The 14,636-nt window shown below is 43.1% G+C and overlaps 2 protein-coding genes across 3 annotated transcripts in view; one reads left to right on the top strand and one right to left on the bottom strand.

Moving 5' to 3' along the window:
- LOC146972681 (NACHT, LRR and PYD domains-containing protein 3-like) overlaps positions 1-5,550 on the top strand; it is a 57,417-nt gene extending 51,867 nt beyond the window's left edge. For both annotated transcript variants that reach the window (XM_085803085.1, XM_085803084.1), the window contains 7 exons: positions 403-466; positions 628-856; positions 1,105-2,872; positions 2,946-3,119; positions 4,355-4,528; positions 4,655-4,701; positions 5,012-5,550. In XM_085803085.1, coding sequence (XP_085659211.1) covers positions 403-466; positions 628-856; positions 1,105-2,872; positions 2,946-3,119; positions 4,355-4,528; positions 4,655-4,701; positions 5,012-5,544 — 2,989 coding nt within the window. In that variant the 3' untranslated portion in view covers positions 5,545-5,550. The remainder of the gene's footprint in view (positions 1-402; positions 467-627; positions 857-1,104; positions 2,873-2,945; positions 3,120-4,354; positions 4,529-4,654; positions 4,702-5,011) is intronic.
- Positions 1-13,777, bottom strand: part of LOC146972680 (uncharacterized) — a 98,452-nt gene extending 84,675 nt beyond the window's left edge. The window contains exons 1-11 of the mRNA XM_085803089.1: positions 13,321-13,777; positions 11,814-12,185; positions 11,256-11,621; positions 10,234-10,587; positions 10,116-10,133; positions 9,949-10,012; positions 7,836-7,879; positions 7,430-7,580; positions 7,240-7,353; positions 6,631-6,698; positions 5,596-6,010 (exon numbers count right to left, since the gene is read on the bottom strand). Of these exons, the coding sequence (XP_085659215.1) occupies positions 5,987-6,010; positions 6,631-6,698; positions 7,240-7,353; positions 7,430-7,580; positions 7,836-7,879; positions 9,949-10,012; positions 10,116-10,133; positions 10,234-10,587; positions 11,256-11,621; positions 11,814-12,185; positions 13,321-13,773 (2,028 nt within the window). The 5' untranslated portion in view covers positions 13,774-13,777 and the 3' untranslated portion in view covers positions 5,596-5,986. The remainder of the gene's footprint in view (positions 1-5,595; positions 6,011-6,630; positions 6,699-7,239; positions 7,354-7,429; positions 7,581-7,835; positions 7,880-9,948; positions 10,013-10,115; positions 10,134-10,233; positions 10,588-11,255; positions 11,622-11,813; positions 12,186-13,320) is intronic.
- Positions 13,778-14,636: the final 859 nt, after the last annotated feature.

Below are 14,636 nucleotides of genomic sequence, written 5' to 3'. Positions count from 1 at the left end.
TTTACAGCCTCACTGTTGATCTGTTCTGATTTGTCACAATCTGTATTTTGTTAATTCTTCATTTATTTTAGTCCTGAGCTGCAAAGAGCAGTTTCTTCCTCACCAAGTTGTGTATCCATGAAGAGTGACACATCCAAGGAATTGCATCCTATTTTCAAAGAGGGAGAGCCATCTTCAGAGTAAGTCAAGTGAACCTTTTTTTTCCCAGTTTTAGCATCCTCAAGTACCAAGCGATATATCTGTTCAATAGCCTAAGTCTAAAAGTCTAAGGTAAAGCAGTGCACACTGTTAGTTAGTTGGGAGATTGTTGAACATAGAGGGACACCACCTAGTAGTAGGTTGCATCATCAATATGGGCAGCAGTCCAGTCATCATCACTAATGCATCATGTTTTCTCCACAGGGTCAACCAGGAGACACTGGAGATTTACACTGGTCCTCAAAAACACCTGGAATCTGTGTTTCTGGTGTGTATGGGGGCATTGCATCATGAGTGGTTGTATGGAGTGTATTGACCGAGAGGGAAAAAGCCTGAGCTCGGCAGAGAATTTTTCAGAGTGTTGCTATGAGCTTTCACAGCTGATTGTATATCATATGAGTCAAATTCCTGAATATTGTTTTCTTCCAGCTTCTCCAGGAGAAGATTTTTGCTTTTGAGAAGAAAGAACTTGAGAACTTCCAAAAGCTTCTGAGTCCAGATTACTCACACTACCCCCAGAGTCAAGGAGAGGATGAGGAGGTGGGTAATGATGAAGAGGAAGAGCAGAGGAGGAGCAGAAGAGAAGCTTTTCTGAACATCACTCTTCAGTTCCTGAGGACAATGAAGGAGGAGGAGCTGGCGGACGCTCTGCAGAACAGTAGGTGGTTTTTTACAGAAACAGAAGAGAAGTACCCTAAAACAGTGAAATTCTACTTGAATTTCCCTCTTCTTAACTGTGTAAACTGTCCAGAGCTCTTTGTCCAGCTAATAAAGATGGTAGAAATTAGATATACTTTGATGAGTTCACTTGAATCATCCAATTTAGTCACTGTAAGCAGTTTATTATTAATCTCTTGTTGTTGTAGAGGTACATCTGTGAGTTCCTATTTGTATTTGTCTTTGTAGGAACACGGGCTGCAGTTTGTCAACATAAACTCAAATCTAACATGAAGAAGAAAGTCCAGTGTGTGTTTGAGGGCATTGCTAAAGCAGGAAACCCAACCCTTCTGAACCAGATCTACACAGAGCTCTACATCACAGAGGGAGGGAGTGGAGAGGTCAATGATGAACAAGAGATCAGACACATTGAAACAGCATTTATCAGATGTGAAGACATCTTGAAAGCCCCACCTGGGAGAGACCGACCAATCAGAACAGTGTTGACAAAGGGAGAGGCTGGAACTGGGAAAACTATCTTAACACAGAAGTTCACTCTGGACTGGGCTGAAGACAAAGCCAACAAGGACATACACTTCACATTTCTATTGACTTTCAGAGAGCTGAATGTGCTGAAAGAGAAAAAGTTGAGCTTGGTGGAACTTGTCCATCACTTCTTCTCTGAAACCAAAGAAGCAGGAATCTGCAGCTTTGATCAGTTCCAGGTCGTCTTCATCTTTGATCGTCTGGACGAGTGTCGACTTCCTCTGGACTTCCACAACACTGAGATCCTGACTGATGTTAACGAGTCCACCTCAGTCAACGTGCTTCTGATCAACCTCATCAGGGGGATGCTACTTCCCTCTGCTCGCCTCTGGATAACCACACGACCTGCAGCAGCCAATCAGATCCCTCCTAGGTGTTTAGACATGGTGACAGAGATCAGAGGGTTTACTGATCCACAGAAGGAGGAGTACTTGAAGAAGAGGTTCAGAGATGAGGAGCAAGCCAGGGAGATCATCTCCCACATCAAGACATCACGAAGCCTCCACATCATGTGTCGCATCCCAATCTTCTGCTGGATCACTGCTACAGTTCTGGAGGAATTGTTGAAGACCAAAGAAGCAGGAGAGCTGCCCAAGAACCTGACTCAGATGTACATCACGTTCCTGGTTGTGCAGTCCAAAATGAAGAAGGTCAAGTATGATGGAGGGGCTGAGACAGATCCACACTGGAGTCCAGAAACCAAGAAGACGATTGAGTCTCTGGCAAAACTGGCTTTTGAGCAGCTGCAGAAAGGAAACCTGATCTTCTATGAATCAGACCTGACAGAGTGTGGCATTGATATCACAGCAGCCTCAGTTTACTCAGGAGTGTTCACACAGATCTTTAAAAAGGAGAGTGGCATTTACCAGGACCAGATGTTCTGCTTTGTCCATGTGAGTGTTCAGGAGTTTCTGGCTGCTCTTCATGTTCATCTGACCTTCATCAAATCTGGAGTCAATCTGATGTCAGAGGACACTTTTGGGTCCCGACTGTCCGGAGACAACACTGGACCGACACTTTTCTACCAGAGTGCTGTGGACAAGGCCTTGCAGAGTCCAAACGGACACCTGGACCTGTTCCTCCGCTTCCTCTTGGGTTTGTCACTGGAGACCAATCAGTCTCTCCTACGTGGCCTGGTGACAAAGACAGAAAGCAGTTTACAGATCAATGAGGAAACAATCAAGTACATCAAGAAGAAGATCAGTGAAGATCTGTCTCCAGAGAAAAGCATCAATCTGTTCCACTGTCTGAATGAACTTTTAGATCAATCTCTAGTGGAGGAGATCCAGCAATACCTGACTTCAGGAACTCTCTCCACAGATAAACTGTCTCCTGCTCAATGGTCAGCTCTGGTTCACATCTTACTATCTTTAGAAAAAGATCTGGATGTATTTGACTTGAAGGAATATTCATCTACAGAGGAGGCACTTCTGAAGCTGCTTCCAGTCGTCAAAGTCTGCACTAAAGCTCGGTAAGTTGAAATAACTACATAAATTAACTGTATTTAAAAAGGAAAAAATATGACATATTTGTTGCTTCATCAGGCTGAGTTGCTGTAACCTGTCAGAGAAAAGCTGTGAAGCTCTGGCCTCAGTTCTGAGCTCCCAGTCCTCCAGACTAAGAGAACTGGACCTGAGCAACAACGACCTGCAGGATGCAGGAGTGGAGCTGCTCTGTGGTGGACTGCAAAGTCCACACTGCAAACTGGAAACTCTCAGGTCAAGATTAATCTATTTTTTCATCTCATGACCTTTTGAAGCCATTGCTCAGGACAGTTTGAGTTACTAATATGAGAGTAACATTAGTTTATTGTAAGTCGTAAATAGCTGCACTCAAATGTCAGAAGAACTGTGGTGAACCAATGAAATTAACCATGTAAAATAAGATCCACCAAATTAGAGTTAGAGGTAGAGTAACATCAGTTGAGGTAGAGTGAGATTCATCCAGTTAGCATACAATCCATCTAGATAGAATATGATCCATCCAGGTAGAGTCAGATTTGTCCAGGTTAGATTAGTTCAGGTAGAGGATGATCCATCTAGGTAGAGTAAGATCCATACAAATAGAGTAAGATCTGTCCGGGTGGAGTAAGATCCATCCAGAAAGAGTAAGATCTCTCTAGGAGGAATACGATCTGTCTGGGTAGCAAAAGATCCATCCAGTTAGAGTAAGATCCTTCCAGATCAAGTAAGTTTCATCCAGAATGGTTAAGAGCCGTCCAGGTGGAGTGCTGTTTAGCTCAGTGGGTAGAGCATGTGCATAGGCCTCTCTACAGCCAGCTCCGAATCCCGCATTGGGTGGCCCTATGCTGTGTGTCATTCCCCATCTCTCTGCCCTCCTATGTCCTGTCTCTCAACTAACCTGTCAATTAAAAGTAAAAAAAAGCCCCAAAATTATACTTAAAAAGAAGATCCATCTAGGTAGGGTAAGATCCGTCCAGATCAAGTAAGATTGATCCAGATAGAGTAAGATCCTTCCAGGTGGTCAATGATCTCTCAGCGAAACGGTTTGCATCGTGCAGGAGACCCGGGTTCGAGACTCACCTGGGGCATGCCTATAACAACCACATCGGTCACATTGGTGACCCTAAACTCACTCCACCCGGGTGCCCTGGGTGGAGTGAGTTTAGGGGGGTGAGTGTAACAAAGGTCCAAGGGTATAGCCACTAACAGTCACAAGGGACCAGTGAAGTGAAGTGACCACTTGTGGTGGGTTAGCGGTACTTAAGTTAAACTCACTCTCCCATTAAAAAGACGTGCAAACCCGAATGCGGAGTGGCCATTGACCTCTTTGCGAAACGGTTTGCATCAATCCTCGTTCAAGACTCACCTGGGGCATGCCTATAACAACCGCATCGGTCACACTAATACATTAGAACTCCTTTCAAATGTACTAATTTTATGAAACATGACTTTACAAGCTTGTGTGTGTGTGTGTGTGTGTGTGTGTGTAGACTGTCTGGCTGTCTAATCACAGAGAAAGGCTGTGCTTCCTTGGCCTCAGCCCTGAGCTCCAACCCCTCCCATCTGATAGAACTGGACCTGAGCTACAACCATCCAGGAGACTCTGGGGTGAAACCTCTCTCTGCTGGACTGAAGGACCCAGACTGGAGATTGGAGACACTCAGGTATGAACAGATGGGTTCTACAGCTACCTCCTCTCAATGGGAGATGTATGTGTTATGTTCTATGTGTTTTGATTGACCAGGATGTTTACATTTATTTATTGTTACTGGTCTTTGTTTTTGCACCAGATTGGACCATAGTCAATCTCAGTCAATGACAACTGGTCTGAGGAAGCGTAAGTGTGTTTTTCTTTTTAAGAAGTGAGAGTAATGCATTTAACATGTAATTTTTTATTTGAGAAGTTATTTGGATGATGTGTGGCCAGCCCTGGCCAATGGAAAGCCAACAGTCTGCATGTTTCCATTGCATACCTCACTGATGACTTTCTCCCTTTTCTTTTCTTGATCTAATTCAACCTTGAAGCCTACACATCATATATGTTATAACTTGGCTAGTTTCCACTGGTTTGTTTGTCAGCTTGACATGCTTACTGTAGCAATCTTGCTAGTAACAGTCACTATACCATTATATGTTCTCACCATCAGATGCCTGTGAACTCACACTGGACCCAAACACAGCAAACAAAGAACTCATACTCTCGGACAACAACAGGAAAGTGACAATGGGGAAGGAGAAGCAGTCGTATCCTGATCACCCAGACAGATTTGACTACTGGGAACAGCTGCTGTGCACAGATGGTTTGACTGGTCGCTGTTACTGGGAAGTTGAGTGGGTTGGACAGGTTTACATAGGAGTGACGTATAAAGGGATCAGTAGGAGAGGGGAGAGTGACGACTGCTGTCTTGGGCAGAACGATCAGTCCTGGAGTCTGAGCTGCTCTGATGAAGGTTATTCTGTCCTGCACAGAAACAAAAGATTATCCATCTGTAGACGCCACTCTGGCAGAGTTGGGGTGTACCTCGACCAGGATGCCTGCACACTGTCTTTCTACTCCATCTCCTCTAACAAACTGATCCATATCCACACTTACCACACCAAGTTCACTGAGCCGGTCTACCCTGCTTTCAGGATTAAGACAGGACCTTTCAACTCCTCAGTGTATTTGTGTGAGATATGAAGACACTTATTTTCATTGATAGAAACCGTCACCAGGGTTAGACACTGTCACCTCACCCCAGTTATAAAAAATGGTTATCAGAGCTACAGTAACCTTTCTGTCACCTCCAACCAGTCGGTCCATTCTCCTCTCACCTTTATATATTCATTTGGAAATATGCAGAAAAGGCTTCATGATCATTGCAGCCAAACAGTTTTAATGTGAGATGTAAAAACTTCACAAAATGGCTGAAAATACATTCATGAACAATGAAGACTTCAAAAACCTCAGGCAGGAAAAAACAACAACTCAATATCCCATTGAAAGTCCTAATGGTCTGTTAATGAAGATGATGAATGGATTCATGAACATTAATATTTGCCCGTACAGCTCTGAGCTACTGAACAGTTACAACACTAACTTCTTAAAAAATATATAATTGAACTCAGCTCCTGCTTGATCCTTAGATTATGGCTGATTTCATGAACTGAAAAGACAAAGAGAGAGAAAAAAACTTGTAATAACACACTTAACATGAAGCACTACATACAGACACATTTTTAAAGTGGTCATTTTTAGAATATAACAATTCTTAAGTTAATTATGGAGGATAATTCAGTTGTATGATACTGTAGTTTCATTACTTTCCTATATATGCAATACCACAGACTGGTCAGCAGATGTTGGCATTGTAACTGAATGGATTGTGGAAAATACCAAACCTTTTTCATTGGTTTTCAACTTGTTAAAAAAAAAAATTAAGTACCGTAGTTAATAATCCAATAATCTATTTCCAATATAAGTCATATACTGCCTACCTGTTATTTTGTTAATGATATAACAATGTGATTTTTCATCCATTAATAATTTGTATTCAAACTTTCAAAAGAAGAAAATTATTCCAGATTGTGTGTATCTCTTTCACACTTTGTACCACTGAAAACAGACCCAAGGTTAATACTGTATCTACAAAATCATTTTCTTCCGAGTTTGTTTGAACTCTTACTGCTGTAACTTGACAAACATGTGAATAAAAACCATTTGCATCACAGTTACCTGAAGTCTAGAGCTTCTCTGATAAAAATAAATCAGATCATTTCAACTCACCTGTCTAAAAGAGAAGCTGGCCACTTGGCAGTCACACGGCAAACTCAGCAGATGGGCCTTGAAACGATCTGAGATGGAAAAGCAAATATTTTGATAATGTGAACATGGAGAACTGGATTTTTACACAATGTGTAAAATATATTTAAATGAAGTTTTTGCTGCACAGTGATAACAAACTGACTCTGGTGCTACACCTGCTACTATTGGTCATTCCCTTGAAATCACAATTGATCTTAATTGATGAGTGTACTCAACCTTGAATACTGTGAGTGGCGTGCACCAAATTGTCTTAATTTTGGACCAGTTGTGAATCATAAACAGGAAAACAAAAGTTATATAGAGGTTGTTTACTGTAGTATTTTCCAATATATTTTATGATATAAAACCACCTGCAGCACAATAATTTCTCTATTTTAGGCCAAAAACTTTAAGGAGTGTCATTTTTCTCAATCACATAGCCCACTTGTAAAATATTGCAGGTAAATTTCTTAAATCTTCTTTGGAGCCTAAACCCTGGCTACAGCTCAATGCAGAATCACAGGTGACACACAACAACATCCAAACACAGTGTAGAGGACTTCTTCTTCCTCTGCTGCTGCTGACACCGACCTTTGAGGATCTGAAGCTCTGTTATCAAGGCCACGTAGTCATCGTAGTCGATCCCACTCCTGGAGCCGTATTTTTGCCACACGATTTGTAAGGTGTCATCATCTATACCGAAGTCTGAGAGAACAAGAACATTAGAAACTTCTGGATATAGTTTGTCTGAGATCATTATAAAATATGTTTAACATATTACCGTGGGTGGTCAGAGCCCTCTTCAGCTGGGTTTGAGAGACGGACGGTGGATTCCTCCTCTCGTACTTCTCCACATACTCCCTCCTGACAACGGCCACGTAGTGCTCCAGTTTGAAGACCTCCAGAGCGTCCAGGTCTCCGCTTTGGTCCGCCTGAGAGAGCTGTTAAAGAACTCACATCAACTGACAACGTGCAGCTCAAAACGTCCTGATGCAGCCAGAGATTTGGCTTCAATAGAAATAGTACTAGCTCAAGGTTTGATCGGAACTGGACTGAAATTTTCTTTCTGCTTTTTACATGTCCAAATAAAAGGGCAATTCAACTTGCATAAGACTAACAGATACAAACGAAGAGAAGACAAACGGGTATAAAAACGAGCATTGAATTAATGGGGGGTAAAAGGATACATCCGTGAGGACCAGCAGGAGTCGGGCCGTCCTCAGAGTCAGGGCTGGATTTAGAGAAAAAATAAAATGAGATTTAAAAAAATCTATCAAAGATCATATCAAGTATCAAATGTGTCAAATTTGAACATACTGTTGTTTTGTGCTAATTTCCGTTAGCCTGTATGTTAGCATTAAGCTCGGGGGTCTTATCTTTTGTATTTTCTGTTGTAGCCTACTTGTAGCAGTTATGCTAGCTGTATTGGAAGTAGTTAGATTTAGTTTTAGATTTAACATGTTTTATGACTGAATGCAATGTTAAACCATTTTCTTTCTGTGTATATTAGTTTTGGGAGGCGACGAATAAACGGCTTGAACCAGGAAGCCTTTGTCTCTAAATTGGAGGGACCGTTTAGCTAACTGCCAATCTAAACATTTAATGTTAAAGCAGAAGTAGGGGAGCGCCGGGTCGATTGATACACGGGACGATTGATACACAGCGATTTCCTCGAAAACCACACAAGCTTGAGCCGTCAGATTTTGTCACTATGTTCAGCACTCAACACCGACCAATCCTGGGAAAGCTTGTGAAATTACGTCACGCCATTCAAAAGTTATTAGCGCGAACCTGTTTTTTACTACGGAAAGTAAAATGTTACGTGCGGTAGTTTTTTTGTGATCAAAAGTTGTATTGTGTGTTTCATGCAATAATAATATGACCTAACAATAGATGAATTCGTACATAAACAGGTCCTAAACTATGCAATGTCATAGTTTTGAAGTTTAGAGGCAAAGCAGGTTGAAGTGTCAGTAGTCGCTGCAGGGACGATTGATACAGCTGTTTCAAATGTCCCTCACGCCTCCGTGCGTAGTGATTGTGGTCACACTGCGCGATCAATATCTGTATATAAATCACCGAATTAATACCCTATTGTTCTGCAATGAACAACAACCGATTTGAATGAACAACATATTTTTAATAAACACCACATATTTTTAATGAACAAAACGTGTTTATGACATGAATCAACAGATATTCAGCAAAGTGAGGGGAAAATGCCGAGGGTAAAATGACAATATGTTCAACTGTGTCTCCATAAACATGACTTAGGACAGGGAAATAAGTAAATAAAATGAAAATGCAGTCATCCAACAACTCGTACAAAAGAAGAAAGGCGAGTTTAATCGAAATGCGGATCTTGACAATTGCGCACGGGACAAAAATATTTATTTGACCTATTTATATTGTGAGAAATTATGTGACATTTTGGCAATAAGGAGTACACTAGTATGTTGTCTGATATGCTGCATAAAAACGAGAGTAATGTCAGTAGTTTCTGTTTAAAACATGCTGTTTCAACCGTCCCTCCTCTGTGTCTCAAACGACCCGCATAGGTGGGGCGTTTGAGACAAATGTCAACTTACGTTCAAAGTTAGAAAACAGCGCGATCATCCAACATATGTGTTAAATTACACTTGTAACTAAGAGAATACACATGTGAGTTGTTGATCACATGATAAAAATGTTTGTGTACATAACGTCATCTTTGAAAAAGACGTTTAAATGAAAAGTGTATCAATCGACCCGGCTCTCCCCTAAGTGGTCCGGTCGTTTTCGCTAATGCTGCGTTCCAGGCAGGCTTTTGAAATCGTAAATTACAGCTTCAAGTCACAACTTACGACTTTGTAGCGTTTCAGGCAACCCACTCGTGTTTTTCCGACCTGTTTTACCGGTGAAAGTCACTATAACGGCCACTCGTAACTTCCGACCGGTGAACTCGTACCAGATCGAACTGGTACCACTTCACGGTTGGAAAAATACGAGTTTCCTTGAACGCACCATAACAGTCCTCGTCCCTACGTCGCCACATTCACGGCGTTCCTTGGCTGCACACACAGCCCTGCATGCCGTTCTCTGTCCTCATTGGATAAAAACTGTAGGATACGATAAATGTTTTCTCTTCGGCTCAGAGCAGAGCAGAGGGACTGAGAGACCCGTGTTTCAGTCCAAACACTCTATGTAAGTGATTGCTGTCGGAAGATATAACTATTTAAGACTTATATTAACACAAATATATCACTTACTTCTGCTTTAAGACAGGGCATGAAGACCGCTCTGCTGTAAACCCAAACTTACATTTGCCGTGAACAGAGAGGCCGCCCGCGTTCAGCTTAGCGAGAACATTTTCAATGCTCAGCATCTGAAACAGGAACAGATAAAGTTAAATCATATGGAAAAATATGACAGCTTTCATTTTGACTTCCTGGTTTAAGATTTAACGTAGAAGTTATGAAATAAGATACCTCGGTCATGCTCTTCTCCTGTAAAGGAAGAGGAAAAAGAGAGGATGTCAGGTGACAACAAAACAAAAACAAGCTCTTCTTATTTCTCTTTTCATCATCAAACATGTGCATCACTCACTGATATACAATCTTCCTCTGGGAACGAGCGACAGTTCAACTCTTGTGGCCATGAAACGCCGAAGCTGGACATGAAGCTCTCGCAGCCCTCCTTGGCCTTCTCACAGAAGGACCTGCAGGGCTGCCGCACTTCCCCTGCCGCACACTCGGGGGCGTACACCCTGCACAGGAAGAGGCGTATGTCTGTGGAGCACACGGTTTTCACCATGGAGTTCAGGAAGGACATTTTCATCACGGCCTCCCTCTGACTCCTGTGTCCCAGGAGGTTGGGCATGATGGTCTCGTTGTAGGACAGACCCTGACACATGGGTATGATGATGGGCTCACAGATCCCCCCGCTGCTGCTCACGCCAAACTGCAACACATAAGATTTGATTGTGTTTTCCTTCCTGACACTTTATTGTGAGCTCTAGGACTTGAAGTGTAGGGATGGGAAATCGGCAGATCATCCCTTCGATCGCTGATAGACGATCCGATCGAAAATCACTCCATCCCTACTGAAGTGTCCACAGTCCCTAGCGCTCCAAAGATGTTAACAAATGCCATTCGTGAAACAACTGTTCTTTTAATGGTCAGAAATCTTACCTGGAAATAGGAAGAGGAGGAGGATGTTACCCGGGAAAAACTAAAAACATGGAATAGATGTCTCAACCGGCCTGAAAATTAAAATCTGACCCAGTTTGGACCATGGTTGCAGCCCAGACCCGATCTGAGGCATTTGTGTATATTCTCGGCCCAACACTCCCCCCCAAAAGAACCAGCACGCTGGCCATTGACAACTATGGGACATCAGCAGCGTGTTGCATGGTTGCTGAGTCAATTACGAATCGATCCAGGGCTCGAATGGAAACGAGCCGAGACCACCCCCTCTAAGCGATCTCGGCCCGCTTGTTTTATTCTGCATGCTGTGTTCACATCTGAACCAAACGAACCGATCTTTGGACCAGATCTGAATACACCCTAAATAAACACAAACATAAAGATCATGTCAACATGTGTTTTACCCTTTTGCAGCAGACTGACCTGTTCACATGACTCCATGGTGAACTTGTCACACTTCAGGGCCTCGGGCCACGGGACACCAAACCCGTTCATAACGGACTCGCAGCCGGAGCGAGCCTGCTCGCAGAGCTTCCTGCAGGGAGGCCGAGGTCTTCCCTGCACACACTCTGGGGTGTAGACGGAGCACAGGAACGGCTTCAAGTAAGGGGAACACTGAAAATTTACAAGTGGGGCGTACGTTTGAACTTCCAAAGCCGCTTCACGCTGAGTCTTGTGGCCGAGGACGTTGGGCATCACAGTGTCGGTGTAGGGCATATCTTTGCAGGTAGGAATGGTGATTGCCTCACATGTTGACGGGGACGTATCAGAAAAACCGGCACCTTGAAACTGGATGAAGAGAAATGTGATTCATGTGATTCATGTCCTTTGAAATGTTTATCTTAGCCTGAATCACACCAACAAGATCAATCGATACAAATTGACATGGCAAACATGGGCCTCCATAAACATAACAGAAACATCACATTCAGGAGCACCTTGGGTTTACCTTTACCAGTTATCTCCAGAGGGCCAACTTACGTGTTGACACGACTCTGTGGTGAACTTGTCACAACTGAGGGATTCAGGCCACGGGAAGCCAAATTTGTTCATCAGGGACTCGCAGCCGGAGCGAGCCTGCTCACAGAGCGTCTTGCAGGGAGGCCGAGCTTGTCCTGCCACACAGTCGGGGACGTAAACGGAGCAGAGGAACGGCTTCATCTGAGGAGAACAGCCCACCTTCACCAACGGTGCAAAGCCGTGTATCTCCAGGCTGGCGTCCTCCTGATTTCTGTGGCCCAGAAAATTGGGCATCACTGTCTGAGTGTAGGTCAAGTCTGCGCAGAGAGGGACGGTGATCGGCTGACAGGACACGACAGGAGGCAAAGTCGGAGGAACACGTACCTCTTGACCCTGGAGGAACAGAAACATCAGCATAATAAACAATCTGCCTTTGCCTCCAGAGAAATATCATATCTGAAAACAATCTAGAAATCTGAGGAAACAGAAATAATCCCAACACCAGGGATGCAGCAAGGAAATCAGTGCACACAAAATAAATCTGAAACCACAGCAAACAAATCTCAAAAGCACTTGGAGATACATCTGAAAACGATAAAGACTTCTTCCTCCAAAATTTGTTCTGGATACAATGAAATAAAAATAAGAATCTCAGGACAACAGGAAATGGAATCAGTGAAAAGTTTAAGAGTTTAAGCATAATTTAACGTTGACATTTGATCTTATTTTATCCTGTTAGACAGTTTTATATTACTCTTTACTTTATATTCTGGAAATAACAAGAAAAAACATGTAAGAATGTCAGGATAACGGAAAATGAAATAACTACAAATGGAAAAACAAAAAATCTCAACATGTGATGACTAAAAGTTTTCATTTTACCTAATTTTATCCTATTAGACATCTTTATATTATTCTTTATTCCATTCTCAAGATAACAAGAGAAAAGAAACAACAAATCTGTTAATTTACACAATCTGTTTTGAAAATAAAATTTGATTTAAGTCCCAGTTTGTATTTGTTAAATGATTCATTGCATCTTCAGTTAGATATGAAAAAATGCAGGATATTAATTATGATAACATACTTTGCTCTTATTTTGGAAAAATGATTTCCCTCCAACTCTTAAGATTTTTACAGATCAGATTTCAGCTTTTTTACCCTTAGAAAAAGTGTGGTCATATTTTTCAAACTCATGAAACTATAAAATATATATATACACATGGGTTAAACAAAAAAAGAAGAAATCGTCATCATCGATATCGTTTCAGGATGGATATTTTTGTTGTTGTATCCTTTCTATAAATTTATTGGAAATAAAAACATTAAAAAAAAAAAAACTACAAATCTCCAAACCAGTAAAGTCAACAAGAGGACGAAGAAACAGTTTGACTCATTCAGAGGTTAAAAGTCATTGCCGAAGAATGCCAACCAGGATTTGTTTGTCTCCTGGTTGACCAAGGTGGACCTTTGGTTTTCATCTTCTCATCGTCCATGAATGTCAAACAAACATGTCCCTCTGACTCACCTGGACACAGTTGGACTCGGGTAAAGATTCACAGCGGAGCCTCATGGGCCAGGACAGACGTTTGGCCTTGATGGCAGAGTCACAGTCCGACTTGACCTTCTCACAGAGGGATCTGCACGGCTTCTTCCGGTTGTCGTCCTCCGAGCCGCACTCGGGCACTGCGGCGCGGCACATGAGCGTGGCGACGCCCGGAGAACAGGCCGTCTCCACGATCTGGCCGATCTGCTGCAGGATGAAGCCCGAGGCGCCGGTGGGATGGGAGGTGGTGGTGTATCCCACGCCTTGGCAGAAGGCGGAGGTGACCGGTTTGCAGTTGGACCTGTCGTCTCTCGCGCCGCGGCCCTGCTGAGGAGACGACAGCAGCAAAACCAAGACCAACAAAGCAAAACACGCCATGACTGCAACGACTCTCAAGACCTCTGAGACTGCTCTGTGCTGCAGAACGAAGCCCATGGAGGTTTTAACCCCCCAACAACTCCTCCGCTCGGCTCTCTGGAGGTGGAGTACCGGTCCACGAATGGAGTTCCTTCAAACAAGGCGCAGATTCCGGATCACTGCCGAGGACTCACATCCATGAAATGCTCCACACGAAGCGAGAGCCAAGCTGATCTCAGAGCAGCTGCTTCATTATGAGAAATTCAATGCAAGGAACCGGGAGCTGAGAGAGGAGCTCAACATCTGGTTGTGATTTGGTGGTTTTTGTGTGTGTGTGTGTGGTACCCTGTGGAGGGAGCATCTGTTTGTGCACAGAGCTGGCACCGAGAAACTGGACTGCTGCATGGAAAATATTTCATCACAAATAAGACGGGGGCATGTTGTTTGTTCTGTGTTTTTCCGAAACAACAATGTCTCCAGTTTTGTGGAAGTAGAAGCAGCCATGAGGAGGTTCTACTGATCCTCTGGTGTAGGACGAGACGACGATGGTCGACTCTTCCTGCTGAGGGATGACGGATCCTTGACTATTTCTGTGACCCGTGAAAATCAGGGGTCATCCAGGTCCTGGAGGTCAGTATGTGCTGGAGTTGAAGGCAACTCGACTTTAGGGTTTTTAGAGCTGAAGCCTTTTAGATGAAGACTGAAGCGTCTTCAGGAACTGAAAAGAAGTCCAGTCGCCTTCAAGTCCAGCACTTAATGAACCACTGAGAAACTATGGACAAGTCAAAATGTGGCATGAGTTTGTTAAGTCCAGGCCAGTCTAGCAACGTGCAATAACAACAGTATCTGCAGTAGCGAAATGTGCCATTCATGAAGCACTTTAAGACCAAATGAAATCAGGCAGCATGCAATGGTATCAAGCACTTTAGCACCTTGCATTT

The sequence above is a fragment of the Trachurus japonicus genome, chromosome 16 (assembly GCF_045865225.1).
Source record: "Trachurus japonicus isolate A0001 chromosome 16, Traja_1.0".
NCBI lineage: Eukaryota > Metazoa > Chordata > Actinopteri > Carangiformes > Carangidae > Trachurus > Trachurus japonicus.
Note: the sequence above shows the minus strand (reverse complement) of the source record. Positions and strands in the feature narration are given on the sequence as shown.